The 15,369-nt window shown below is 45.4% G+C and overlaps 1 protein-coding gene across 1 annotated transcript; it reads left to right on the top strand.

The window, feature by feature from the left end:
• Window positions 1-924: 924 nt before the first annotated feature.
• On the top strand, window positions 925-3,909 carry LOC109787579 (polyubiquitin-like). The gene has a single exon (XM_045228083.2). It carries the CDS (start codon window positions 2,030-2,032, stop codon window positions 2,870-2,872), a length of 843 nt encoding a protein of 280 aa, XP_045084018.1. The 5' UTR covers window positions 925-2,029; the 3' UTR covers window positions 2,873-3,909.
• The last annotated feature ends 11,460 nt before the right edge of the window (window positions 3,910-15,369 follow it).

Genomic DNA, 15,369 nt, shown 5'->3' with positions numbered 1-15,369 from the left:
AGTTGAGGAGATGTTATAGCAACGACTCCAAGGCATACATAAGCCGCATCAGCCTCATGCGGCAACACGTGATAACCTTAGATCCGTCGACACATAGGAACGACAGAAGAAAAAGCCAACCAACTCCTCAGTGTTGCCGAGGTAGTTAGAGCCCGAGCCAGAAGAGACCTATTCCAAACGAAGCCGTCGGTACCGCCCAAGCACTGTCGTAGGACATGTCGACCCTAACCCGAACTACAATTCTACGACACCAAAACGGAGGACTGGTGTCCTCTTGTCATCGAAGCGGCAGCGGCGAGGGGATGAGGGGCGAAGACATGTGGCATAAGGGCAAATCAGTAAATTGTGTCATCACAAGGGTGAAAGAGAAAGGTAAGGATAAAGACGCGGTCAAGGAGTCAAAAGAAGATTTTGATCCTTTCTCCACCCTTCCAATTCCAGCCCCAACCCCAACCCCAACACACTTCACTCCACTCCACTCACCGGTCACCACACCCTACCGGCTGCCGCCATGGATGGATGTTGAGCTTGCTTGCTCGTCTCAGAGAGAAACCCAAATCCCCTCCTCGCCCGTGCCACGCCAGCGGATGCGGATTCCCCGTCCCGCAAGCTTCCCATCAACCCCAGCCTCGTTGACGTACATGCATTGATCTGATCTGCTCTCTGCTCTAGGGTCACTGCTAGGTGGTAGCACACGAAAGCGAGGGGGGGGGGGGGGGGGCAAATAAATCATCCGTCGTCTCCATGACCGGTGGCAATTCGGGGGCGGAGAATACCGAGGATACCGATGAGATGCAACTTGAACAATGCACGGTGAGACTCCGTTCCGCTCGCCTTTTCTCACGCCCTGCTCCATCTTTACCTGACACATCCCAGATTCATCATTTTGTTACTAATCTCCTAAAGATCTAGTAGATGATTTTGTTGGTTTACTTGCTTTAAACAATTTTGAAGCATCATGTTTTCTAGAAATTGAGTGGATCCAAGTGTTCATATTCCTTATAAGATAGATGTTTCTTTCACTGACATACCCCCTTATGAATTGACCTTGCACACGACAAGTGTGTTCGTTGTCAGCCTTCTATGATTATGGCAACTTGAACGTCTTCCTGCTTCTGTTCAACACTTACATTTCCCCATGCTTCTTTCTGGCCAGTGAATCATCTAATTTGCAAATTGTGACATCTTGCCGGCCAAAGGTGAATTTCTTTTCACTCTCTCTCTATGGGCTTCCTGGAGCTATGTAATAACCGAGCCGCGGTCATATTTTTTATACAAAAATGAGTTCAGGTGGGCGATGGCCCCCCGTTGACTGCCAGAAAAAAAGGTGAATTTAAGGGACAATATCCTAAATATAGTGTTGACTCAATCTCTAGTAGGGTATACCTACATATAGTGTGTGATCTTGAATGTATTTGTTAGGTCCGTGGGTTAATTTAGAGGGGTGATGCAACATATATGGGGCTAATCTCATGAGATTTGTCAGATCCTAGGGCTGGTTAGATTGAGAATATCTAACTTGCTCTTGTTTGACTCATCTATTTAGAAGAGGGAAATGACTTATTTGTAGGATTCTCGAGTAGCATGTCTTTATCACAATATCTGTCAACGTTGTGTAGGATATTTGATTTTCTCAAAAAAAAAAAACATCTATCAAGTGCTGACAACATAGCACAGAGATAGCTCTGATGTTTATATTTGTAATTCATTCTTATGCTATGGGTCGAGTGAACATCCCTAGCCTTTTTGATCTGAATAAGATGTATTACCCCGTGCAACACCAACTGTTAACCGTGGGACCTGATGATTTGTTGTGGTTAATGTGCAGATTTCTGTTTTTGGTTCTACTATCCGTTGGAACCTCATTTCATTTATCGTTCTGTGTCTTCAATTAAAGCATGTCGTCTAAGATGCTAATGTTTTGTGCGCCCGTTCAACAGATGCAGATATTTGTTAAGATCCACTCTTCAAAATTTCGCAAAAAAAAAAGAAAAAGATTCACTGTTTTAAGACTATCACTCTTGAGGTCATGGGATCAGATACGATCTGGGATGTCAAGGATAAGATTCAAGACATGGAGGGCATCCCTGCAGGCCAGCAAAAACTCTTGTTGGGCAGCTGTACCCTTGAAGACTACAATATCAAGGAGGAGTCCACCCTCACCCTTGACCTTTCCCCGCAGATGCACATCTTTGTGAAGACATTGACTGACAAGATCATGACTATTGAGGTTGAGCAAGCAGACACCATAGACAGTGTGAAGGCAAAGATTTTTGATGAAACCGGTATTTGCCCAGGGAGACAGCATCTCGTCTTTGCTGGGAATGAGCTGGAGGATAGCTGCACCTTGGCTGACTACAACGTGCAAAATGAATCTACCCTTCATATCGTGCTTCGCTTCAGGTGTCAGAGAGGTGGGATGCATATCTTTGTCAGGACACTGACTGATAAGATCATGACTACTGAGGTTGAGGGAGAAGATAGCATATACAGTGTGAAGGCAAAGGTTTTTGATGAAACCGGCGTTCCCCCTGGCAGACAGCGTCTCATCTTTGCTGGGAAGCAGCTGGAGGATGTCCGCACATTGGCTGACTACGGCGTGCAAGATGAATCTACCCTTCATGTTGTGTTTCGCGGCCTCACGTGGCAGAGAGGTGGGATGCGCATCTCTGTCAGGACGTCGGCTGGGAAGAAAGTCATTGAACATGCGTATAAGCGCAGGCAGACCATTGACAACATCAAAGCGTGGATCTACTCTGAGTTGTGCATTCTCCCGGAGCAGCAGCAGCTCTCTGACCAGGGTGGCCGAAGAGATCTGTCGTTCGTGCACCCTTGTTCTGCAAATCTGTCCTGGTCGGTGAGACGGATGTAAATTGGTCCTTGACTGATGGTGGAAATTGTGGGATCGCAGAGTCGGTAGAGGCTGAACTTGAAGGGCTGGTTTAGCATGCATGGGGTCATTTTGGTACACTGTAGGGTGTAAAATGAAATATATTTTTTTTGAAAAGGAGGGTGTAAAATGAATGAAGTATTGTAGTTTCTGGGCTGGTAACAAGAGTCACTCGCATACCTATGTACGTAAGTATGTGGGGTTTCCCTGAAGGAATAGTATATGCTTGTATGTAAGCACTTGATAATTTCAGTGTGACACTTATGGTGTCCTTGGCCTAAAAAGTAATGTTGAGTTTGGTGTTAAGTAGAGAAGGATATATGCATATGTTCCCTTGATGTCCAGATATTAACTGTTGATGAGCATTGTGCTGCTCTGTTTTGCCTACATTTTTCGTTTTCTTTTTTGTTTCTTTCCAGAATACCCTAAACCATATAGATGCAGACAAAGCTGGATGATGGGGATCTTCACCAATCACCAGGGCTGATAACTACAGCATTTGCTTGTCTCCTCCATCAAATTATTCGAGGAGAGCACGTCGTACAAGGATGTAATTATTCTGCGCTTGCATCCATATAAATTCTGGAGTCGGTAAATTCTGCCGCTAATGGATTTGGTAGGGGATAAGAGGTATTGACAAAAGTAATTAATTCCTCTGAAAACTAGTTTTCTCCCTGTGTGCTCTGATGTGCATTGTTTGATCGACCGATGAGTGAACGGTTGCAAGGTCTCTCCTGTCTTGTTCAGTAAAACATGTGCCAGGAACAGATAAAACCCAGTGAGAGACCAAAGCATCATACTGTGGGTGCTAATTAGGGTGAGATTACAAGTTGCTAAAAAATGATTGTTATTTGGGGAAAGATTAGTTAAACGTACTACATTACTATGAATGATGCGGCCCATGTGAATGACAACTAGTACATTTCAACCGCCATAATGAATGACAACTGTGAATGATGCGGCCCTCAGGTTGCCTACGCCAAGCTCGTTCCCCAAACAAACAGTAACAATGGCACAATTAGGCGTAAAACGGATGCTATATACTTAATTTCATGAAATTAATAAAAAAACCACACTCTGTTTCTTCTACTTCGAAGGTGTATTTTATTTATTAAAAAATAAATTTCTATCTTTGACCAAGTTTATAAGAAGAATCATCAATATATATGAAAAACTAATTTAAATATAACCAGTGATGCTTTGATATTGTAGATTTTGATAGTATTTTTTTCTATGTACTTGGTCAGAGATGTAGAATTTGGACTCTGAGAAAAGTAAACAGCAATATCTTGTGCACCACAATGCACAATCACTAGTAGAAAAAGGGGCTTTCGTTCGGGCCTGGCCAGCCCATTAGTCCCGGTTCTGCCACGAACCGGGACCAATGGAGGCATTTGTCCCGGTTCGTGAGCCCAGGGGGCCGGCCGGGGCCTCGTGGGCATTGGTCCCGGTTCATCTGGCCCCATTTGTCCCGGCTCTTGGCACGAACCGGGACCAATGGGCCTCGCTCCTGGCCCACAACCATTGGTCCCGGTTCGTGGCAGGAACCGGGACAGAAGGATGGCCTTTAGTCCCGGTTCCAGCCACGAACCGGGACAAATGAGTTGCCTATATATACCCCATCGCCGGCGAGCAGAGCACTCCACAGTGCTCTGTTTTTTGCTGGCCGGCGAGGAAGGGCATTTGGGTGCTCTAGCTCACCTCTTATGCATGTGAGGTGTTTGATGAAATGCCCGAGTCACACTAGTTAAGCTTTCTCCTCTCGAAGCTCGACCTCCGAGCTCCATTTTTCCGAGATTTGTCTAGGTTTAGCGGTCCGTCACGCCCTGTCCTCGTCTTCACCGCCGTCGATCGCCCGCGCCGATCTCGTCGCCGGCACCACCGTGGTGAGCCTCTTGTTCTTATCTTCTTTCTGAAAGAAAAAAAATCTTACTTTAGATAGATACTTGTCTAATTTTCTTACTTTTGACACACATAATTATATATAATGCACGCAGATGAACCGGCAATGGATGTACGGTGACAGACACACCTCCGAGTACATTAAGGGCGTGCATAATTTTCTCGAAGTGGCTGAGGCAAACAAGCAGAATGGTTTTATGTGTTGTCCATGTCCTAATTGTGGGAATACGAGGTCTTACTCTGACAAGAAAATCCTTCACACCCACCTGCTTTATAAGGGTTTCATGCCACACTATAATGTTTGGACGAAGCACGGAGAAATAGGGGTTATGATGGAAGACAGCGAAGAAGAAGAGGACGATGACAACTATGTGCCCACTGAATAAGGTGATGCTGCAACGGGGGAAGCTGAAGATCAAGAGGAAGCTGAAGATCAAGAGGAACCAGACGATGTGCCCGATGATGATCTCCGCCGGGTCATTGTTGATGCAAGGGAGAAGTGCGAAAGTGAAAAGGAGAAGTTGAAGTTCGATCGCATGTTAGAGGATCACAAAAAAGGGTTGTACCCCAATTGCGAAGATGGCAACACAAAGCTCGGTACCGTACTGGAATTGCTGCAGTGGAAGGCAGAGAGTGCTGTACCTGACAAAGGATTTGAGAAGCTACTGAAAATATTGAAGAAGAAGCTTCCAAAGGATAACGAATTGCCCGACAGTACGTACGCGGCAAAGAAGGTCGTATGCCCTCTAGGATTGGAGGTGGAGAAGATACATGCATGCCCTAATGACTGCATCCTCTACCGCGATGCGTACAAGGATTTGAACGCATGCCCGGTATGCGGTGCATTGCGGTATAAGATTAGACGAGATGACCCTGGTGATGTTGAGGGCGAGCCCCGCAGGAAGAGGGTTCCTGCAAAGGTGATGTGGTATGCTCCTATAATACCACGGTTGAAACGACTGTTCAGAAACAAAGAGCATGCCAAGTTGATGCGATGGCACAGTGAGGACCGTAAGAAAGACGGGAAGTTGAGAGCACCCGCTGACGGGTCGCAGTGGAGAAAAATTGAGAGAAAGTACTGGGCTCAGTTTGCAAGTGACCCAAGGAATGTATGGTTTGCTTTAAGCGCGGATGGCATTAATCCTTTCGGGGAGCAGAGCAGCAATCACAGCACCTGGCCCGTGACTCTATGTATGTATAACCTTCCTCCTTGGATGTGCATGAAGCGGAAGTTCATTATGATGCCAATTCTCATCCAAGGCCCTAAGCAACCCGGCACCGACATTAATGTGTACCTAAGGCCATTAGTTGAAGAACTCTTACAGCTGTGGAATAGAACAGGTGTACGTGCGTGGGATGAGCACATGGGGGAAGAATTTGACCTAAAGGCGTTGCTGTTCGTGACCATCAATGATTGGCCCGCTCTCAGTAACCTTTCAGGACAGACAAACAAGGGATACCACGCATGCATGCACTGTTTAGCTGACACCCAAAGCATATACCTGGACAGATGCAGGAAGAATGTGTACCTGGTGTTGGAAATATGCCCTAGAGGCAATAATAAAATGGTTATTATTGTATTTCCTTGTTCATGATAATTGTCTGCTGTTCATGCTATAATTGTATTAACTGGAAACCGTAATACATGTGTAGACCACAACATGTCCCTAGTAAGCCTCTAGTTGACTAGCTCGTTGATCAATAGATGGTTATGGTTTCCTGACCATGGACATTGGATGTCATTGATAACGGGATCACATCATTAGGAGAATGATGTGATGGACAAGACCCAATCCTAAGCATAGCACAAGACCGTGTAGTTCGTTTGCTAGAGCTTTTCTAATGTCAAGTATCATTTCCTTAGACCATGAGATTGTGCAACTCCCGGATACCGTAGGAATGCTTTGGGTGTACCAAACGTCACAACGTAACTGGGTGGCTATAAAGGTGCACTACAGGTATCTCCGAAAGTGTCTGTTGGGTTGGCACGAATCGAGACTGGGATTTGTCACTCCGTATGACGAAGAGGTATCTCTGGGCCCACTCGGTAATGCATCATCATAATGAGCTCAATGTGACTAAGGAGTTAGCCACGGGATCATGCGTTATGGTACGAGTAAAGTGACTTGCCGGTAACGAGATTGAACAAGGTATTGGGATACCGACGATCGAATCTCGGGCAAGTAACATACCGATTGACAAAGGGAATTGTATACGGGATTGATTGAATCCTCGACATCGTGGTTCATCCGATGAGATCATCGTGGAACATGTGGGAGCCAACATGGGTATCCAGATCCCGCTGTTGGTTATTGACCGGAGAGTCGTCTCGGTCATGTCTGCATGTCTCCCGAACCCGTAGGGTCTACACACTTAAGGTTCGGTGACGCTAGGGTTGTAGAGATATTAGTATGCGGAAATCCGAAAGTCGTTCAGAGTCCCGGATGAGATCCCGGACGTCACGAGGAGTTCCGGAATGGTCCAGAGGTAAAGATTTATATATGGGAAGTCCTATTTTGGCCACCGGAAAATGTTCGGGATTTTTCGGTATTGTACCGGGAAGGTTCTAGAAGGTTCCGAAGTGGGGCCCACCTGCATGGGGGGACCCACATGAACGTGGGTAGTGGGGGCAAGGCCCCACACCCCTGGTCAAGGCGCACCAAGATCCCACCTTAGAAGGAATAAGATCAAGATCCCTAAAAAAGGGGGATAACAATCGGTGGGGAAGGGAAATGATGGGATTTCTTCCCCCCACCTTTGCCAACGCCCCAATGGACTTGGAGGGCAAGAAACCATCCCCCTCCACCCCTATATATAGTGGGAAGGCGCATGGGAGCAGCACCCCAAGCCCTGGCGCCTCCCTCCCTCCCGTGACACCTCTTCCTCCCCGCTTGTGCTTGGCGAAGCCCTGCCGGGATCCCGCTACTTCCACCACCACGCCGTCGTGCTGCTGGATCTCCATCAACTTCTCCTCCCCCCTTGCTGGATCAAGAAGGAGGAGACGTCCCCGCTCCGTACGTGTGTTGAACGCGGAGGTGCCATCCGTTCGGCGCTAGGATCATCGGTGTTTTGGATCACGACGAGTACGACTCCATCAACCCCGTTCTCTTGAACGCTTCCGCTCGCGATCTACAAGGGTATGTAGATGCACTCCTCCCCTCTCGTTGCTAGCATCTCCTAGATTGATCTTGGTGACACGTAGGAAAATTTTGAATTTCTGCTACGTTCCCCAACACCTGGGCCATCGTCGATTTCTCCCAACCAACCATCAATGTCGAAAGAAAGGCAAGCATTTCAAAGGCGAGGCAGATCACCAGAAGAAGCCCGCCATGCGTACCGGTGATCACGTACTTGCTATGGTCTCTGATTTACACGTAATATTTGGAAAGGGTCCCGGCGGACTAGCTGTTCCAAATGACGCTGAGGGACGCGCACCCATGTGGAAGAAGAAATCTATATTTTGGGACCTACCCTACTGGAAAGAGCTAGAGGTACGCTCTTCAATCGACGTGATGCAGGTGATGAAGAACCTTTGCGTGAACCTGTTAGGCTTCTTGGGCGTGTATGGGAAGACAAAGGATACACCTGAGGCACGGGAGGACCTGCAACGTTTGCACGAAAAAGACGGCATGCCTCCAAAGCAGTATGAAGGTCCTGCCAGCTACGCTCTTACCAAAGAAGAGAAGGAAATCTTTTTTGAATGCCTGCTCAGTATGAAGGTCCCGACTGGCTTCTCGTCGAATATAAAGGGAATAATAAATATTCCAGAGAAAAAGTTCTAGAACCTAAAGTCTCATGACTGCCACGTGATTATGACGCAACTGCTTCCGGTTGCATTGAGGGGGCTTCTACCGGAAAACGTCCGATTAGCCATTGTGAAGCTATGTGCATTCCTCAATGCAATCTCTCAGAAGGTGATCGATCCAGAAATCATACCAAGGCTAAGGAGTGATGTGGCGCAATGTCTTGTCAGTTTCGAGCTGGTGTTCCCACCGTCCTTCTTCAATATCATGACGCACGTCCTAGTTCATCTAGTCGACGAGATTGTCATTCTGGGCCCCGTATTTCTACAGAATATGTTCCCCTTTGAGAGGTTCATGGGAGTCCTAAAGAAATATGTCCGTAACCGTGCTAGGCCAGAAGGAAGCATCTCCATGGGCCATCAAACAGAGGATGCCATTGGGTTTTGTGTTGACTTCATTCCTGGCCTTAAGAAGATAGGTCTCCCTAAATCGCGGTATGATGGGAGACTGACTAGAAAAGGCACGCTAGGAGCGGACTCTCTTGGTCTCAAGCACACTACACAGTTCTACAGAACTCTACCTTGGTGACCCCGTATGTCGATGAACACAAGAACAGTCTGCGCTCCAAACACCCGGAGTAGTGACGACTGGATTACATGTGAACACATCAGGACTTTCAGCAGTTGGTTGGAAACACGTCTCAGAGGTGACAACACTGTTTGTGATGAGCTGTACTCGTTGTCCAGGGGACCATCTTCGACTGTATTGATTTACAAAGGATACAAGATAAATGGGAATACATTTTACACGATCGCCCATGATCAAAAGAGCACCAACCAAAACAGCGGTGTCCGCTTTGATGCAGCAACCGAGAGGGGAAAGGACACATATTATGGTTACATAATGGACATATGGGAACTTGACTACGGACATGATTTTAAGGTCCCTTTGTTTAAGTGCGAATGGTTCAATCTGTCAGGAGGAGGGGTATAGGTAGACCCACAGTACGGAATGACAACAGTGGATCTGAACAATCTTGGGTACACTGACGAACCGTTCGTCCTAGCCAATGAGGTGGCACAGGTTATCTATGTGAAGGACATGTCTACCAACACTAGTAGAAAAGGGGGCTTTTGTCCCGGTTGGTAAGGGCCTTTAGTCCCGGTTTTTGAACCGGGACTAAAGGGTCATTACTAATGCCTCCCCCCTTTAGTCCCGGTTCTTACACAAACCGGGACTAAAGGTCGTCCACGTGGACGCAGCCTGGAGCTACCAACCGGGACTAAAGGAAATTTTATGATATTTTTTTTTGAAAAAAAATTTTGCGAATTTTTTTTAATTTTTTTTTTGATTTTCAAATTTCTGAATTATTTTAACCTCTAATCTCTAATCACCACCCCTCATCACTGCTAAATTTATCCTCTAATCTCTAATCACCCCTCATCATTCCAAATCATCTAACTTCCCGAACGGTCACCCATCCACTCACTACTCCAGCCTGAGCACGCTTAACTTCCGGGTTCTATTCTCCCTCGTTTCCAAGTCTGCACTTGTTGTTTTCCTGACAATAGTAAGATGTCAATTCTATTAACCCTCAGGAATTTAGCTTGAGCATGAAGTGACACATTTCACTGTTTGAGTTTGAAATAATTATTTAGTAACACTAATATTTCTGGAATAATTAGTTTGACCACTGTTTCAGGTGAACCGGGACTAATGCCTTAGCCGCACGAACCGGGACCAATGCTCACATTAGTCCCGGTTCGTGACTGAACCGGGACTAATGTGAATATTGCCCTATGACGAAAGCCCTGTTTTGTACTAGTGCAAACCGAGAAAAAGAAAAGATAAGGAAGCGAATACATCATACGATGAGCCAAAGCGCCACATAGTTCTTTCAGGAAAAAGGGACATCGTGGGAGTGGAGGGCAAGACAGACATGTTTGAAGATTATGAAAAGTTTCATGAAATTCCTCCCTTCAAAATCAAGGCTAACCCAAGCATCCTGATAAACGATGAAGATTATCCATGGTTACGGCGCAATAAGCAAAGCACACAAGCGAAAAAAGTGAAGACTTTCTCTCCACAACTATTATGATGATACCATGCCAACTTTCAACATTTTCATAGTTCATTTGAAATGCCTGTTGTAACAGACGAGTTTTCATATGAAATCCTGATACTTCAAAACAGATTGTCCGTTTTGTACACGAAGTGCATCTAGTTTTTGCCGTAACCCTCTCAACTTTCTTGCTCATGCTATCTGGGTGAAATGATGATACCATGCCAATTTTCAACCTTTTCGGAGTTCATTTGAAATGCTTTTCAATTTCCGGGTCTTCTAGCTCAAAAAAGCAGTAAATGCATGAAAAATAACAAATGAAGTCAGAAAGGGTTGAAAATTGATGATGTTGCTTTGAATTATGCATTTTGAACACACAAGAAGTCTGGAGTTCAAATAAGTTCAAAAATGAAATCCCTTTGTAACAGATGAGCTTTCGTCCGAAACCCTGATACTTCGAAAGAGATTGTCCGTTTTGTACATGAAGTGCATCTAGTTTTTGCCGTAACCCTCTCAATTTTCTTGCACATGCTATGTGGGTGAAATGATGATAACATGCCAATTTTCAACCTTTTCGGAGTTCATTTGAAATGCTTTTCAATTTCCGGGTCTTATAGCTCAAAAAAGCAGTAAATGCATGAAAAATAATAAAATGCATAAAACTATAATATTTGTTATGATCAACTAAAAAACTAAAATCAATTAAAATATTCTGTTATGATGAACTAAAATAAAAACTATAATATTCTTCAATAGCAAAAGGAATCAACTAAAAAGCTTTTATAAAACTATAATAGCAAAAGGAATCAACTAAAAGCTTATATAAACCTCTAGTATTTTTGAAACTAAAATTATATAAAATTTATGCAACTTATATTAACAAAGTATTTTTTGTTCAAAACATTAATAGCAAAAAGATTTAATAGCAAAAAAAATTAACAAAATCTGGTTTTGATTAAAACAGATATTTAAAATAACCTAAAATTAAGTATAATGATAAAACATATTATTATTAAATAGCAGGAAATGGAATCACTCAAAAATCTATTTTTATAGTAAATTTATTCATAAAACTAGTGATTCACATACATTTAAAAAAATTCAAATTTTAAAACTAATGGCACTAACAGAAAGTTTATAATTTTTGTGACCTAAAAGCAAAAAGAAATCACTAAAAAACTATAAGTATTTAGTTTTAAGTAGAAATAAAAAAATAAAAAGGTATCTCTGGGCCCACTCGGTAATGCATCATCATAATGAGCTCAATGTGACTAAGGAGTTAGCCACGGGATCATGCGTTATGGTACGAGTAAAGTGACTTGCCGGTAACGAGATTGAACAAGGTATTGGGATACCGACGATCGAATCTCGGGCAAGTAACGTACCGATTGACAAAGGGAATTGTATACGGGATTGATTGAATCCTCGACATCGTGGTTCATCCGATGAGATCATCGTGGAACATGTGGGAGCCAACATGGGTATCCAGATCCCGCTGTTGGTTATTGACCGGAGAGTCGTCTCGGTCATGTCTGCATGTCTCCCGAACCCGTAGGGTCTACACACTTAAGGTTCTGTGACGCTAGGGTTGTAGAGATATTAGTATGCGGAAATCCGAAAGTCGTTCGGAGTCCCGGATGAGATCCCGGACGTCACGAGGAGTTCCGGAATGGTCCAGAGGTAAAGATTTATATATGGGAAGTCCTATTTTGGCCACCGGAAAATGTTCGGGATTTTTCGGTATTGTACCGGGAAGGTTCTAGAAGGTTCCGAAGTGGGGCCCACCTGCATGGGGGGACCCACATGAACGTGGGTAGTGGGGGCAAGGCCCCACACCCCTGGTCAAGGCGCACCAAGATCCCACCTTAGAAGGAATAAGATCAAGATCCCTAAAAAAGGGGGATAACAATCGGTGGGGAAGGGAAATGATGGGATTTCTTCCCCCCACCTTTGCCAACGCCCCAATGGACTTGGAGGGCAAGAAACCATCCCCCTCCACCCCTATATATAGTGGGAAGGCGCATGGGAGCAGCACCCCAAGCCCTGGCGCCTCCCTCCCTCCCGTGACACCTCTTCCTCCCCGCTTGTGCTTGGCGAAGCCCTGCCGGGATCCCGCTACTTCCACCACCACGCCGTCGTGCTGCTGGATCTCCATCAACTTCTCCTCCCCCCTTGCTGGATCAAGAAGGAGGAGACGTCCCCGCTCCGTACGTGTGTTGAACGCGGAGGTGCCATCCGTTCGGCGCTAGGATCATCGGTGTTTTGGATCACGACGAGTACGACTCCATCAACCCCGTTCTCTTGAACGCTTCCGCTCGCGATCTACAAGGGTATGTAGATGCACTCCTCCCCTCTCGTTGCTAGCATCTCCTAGATTGATCTTGGTGACACGTAGGAAAATTTTGAATTTCTGCTACGTTCCCCAACACCTGGGCCATCGTCGATTTCTCCCAACCAACCATCAATGTCGAAAGAAAGGCAAGCATTTCAAAGGCGAGGCAGATCACCAGAAGAAGCCCGCCATGCGTACCGGTGATCACGTACTTGCTATGGTCTCTGATTTACACGTAATATTTGGAAAGGGTCCCGGCGGACTAGCTGTTCCAAATGACGCTGAGGGACGCGCACCCATGTGGAAGAAGAAATCTATATTTTGGGACCTACCCTACTGGAAAGAGCTAGAGGTACGCTCTTCAATCGACGTGATGCAGGTGATGAAGAACCTTTGCGTGAACCTGTTAGGCTTCTTGGGCGTGTATGGGAAGACAAAGGATACACCTGAGGCACGGGAGGACCTGCAACGTTTGCACGAAAAAGACGGCATGCCTCCAAAGCAGTATGAAGGTCCTGCCAGCTACGCTCTTACCAAAGAAGAGAAGGAAATCTTTTTTGAATGCCTGCTCAGTATGAAGGTCCCGACTGGCTTCTCGTCGAATATAAAGGGAATAATAAATATTCCAGAGAAAAAGTTCTAGAACCTAAAGTCTCATGACTGCCACGTGATTATGACGCAACTGCTTCCGGTTGCATTGAGGGGGCTTCTACCGGAAAACGTCCGATTAGCCATTGTGAAGCTATGTGCATTCCTCAATGCAATCTCTCAGAAGGTGATCGATCCAGAAATCATACCAAGGCTAAGGAGTGATGTGGCGCAATGTCTTGTCAGTTTCGAGCTGGTGTTCCCACCGTCCTTCTTCAATATCATGACGCACGTCCTAGTTCATCTAGTCGACGAGATTGTCATTCTGGGCCCCGTATTTCTACAGAATATGTTCCCCTTTGAGAGGTTCATGGGAGTCCTAAAGAAATATGTCCGTAACCGTGCTAGGCCAGAAGGAAGCATCTCCATGGGCCATCAAACAGAGGATGCCATTGGGTTTTGTGTTGACTTCATTCCTGGCCTTAAGAAGATAGGTCTCCCTAAATCGCGGTATGATGGGAGACTGACTGGAAAAGGCACGCTAGGAGCGGACTCTCTTGGTCTCAAGCACACTACACAGTTCTACAGAACTCTACCTTGGTGACCCCGTATGTCGATGAACACAAGAACAGTCTGCGCTCCAAACACCCGGAGTAGTGACGACTGGATTACATGTGAACACATCAGGACTTTCAGCAGTTGGTTGGAAACACGTCTCAGAGGTGACAACACTGTTTGTGATGAGCTGTACTCGTTGTCCAGGGGACCATCTTCGACTGTATTGATTTACAAAGGATACAAGATAAATGGGAATACATTTTACACGATCGCCCATGATCAAAAGAGCACCAACCAAAACAGCGGTGTCCGCTTTGATGCAGCAACCGAGAGGGGAAAGGACACATATTATGGTTACATAATGGACATATGGGAACTTGACTACGGACATGATTTTAAGGTCCCTTTGTTTAAGTGCGAATGGTTCAATCTGTCAGGAGGAGGGGTATAGGTAGACCCACAGTACGGAATGACAACAGTGGATCTGAACAATCTTGGGTACACTGACGAACCGTTCGTCCTAGCCAATGAGGTGGCACAGGTTATCTATGTGAAGGACATGTCTACCAACACTAGTAGAAAAGGGGGCTTTTGTCCCGGTTGGTAAGGGCCTTTAGTCCCGGTTTTTGAACCGGGACTAAAGGGTCATTACTAATGCCTCCCCCCTTTAGTCCCGGTTCTTACACAAACCGGGACTAAAGGTCGTCCACGTGGACGCAGCCTGGAGCTACCAACCGGGACTAAAGGAAATTTTATGATATTTTTTTTTGAAAAATTTTTTGCGAATTTTTTTTAATTTTTTTTTGATTTTCAAATTTCTGAATTATTTTAACCTCTAATCTCTAATCACCACCCCTTATCACTGCTAAATTTATCCTCTAATCTCTAATCACCCCTCATCATTCCAAATCATCTAACTTCCCGAACGGTCACCCATCCACTCACTACTCCAGCCTGAGCACGCTTAACTTCCGGGTTCTATTCTCCCTCGTTTCCAAGTCTGCACTTGTTGTTTTCCTGACAATAGTAAGATGTCAATTCTATTAACCCTCAGGAATTTAGCTTGAGCATGAAGTGACACATTTCACTGTTTGAGTTTGAAATAATTATTTAGTAACACTAATATTTCTGGAATAATTAGTTTGACCACTGTTTCAGGTGAACCGGGACTAATGCCTTAGCCGCACGAACCGGGACCAATGCTCACATTAGTCCCGGTTCGTGACTGAACCGGGACTAATGTGAATATTGCCCTATGACGAAAGCCCTGTTTTGTACTAGTGCAAACCGAGAA

This window comes from Aegilops tauschii, chromosome 4, assembly GCF_002575655.3.
Source record: "Aegilops tauschii subsp. strangulata cultivar AL8/78 chromosome 4, Aet v6.0, whole genome shotgun sequence".
Taxonomy (NCBI): domain Eukaryota; kingdom Viridiplantae; phylum Streptophyta; class Magnoliopsida; order Poales; family Poaceae; genus Aegilops; species Aegilops tauschii.
This window is presented reverse-complemented; position numbering and strand designations above follow the sequence as displayed.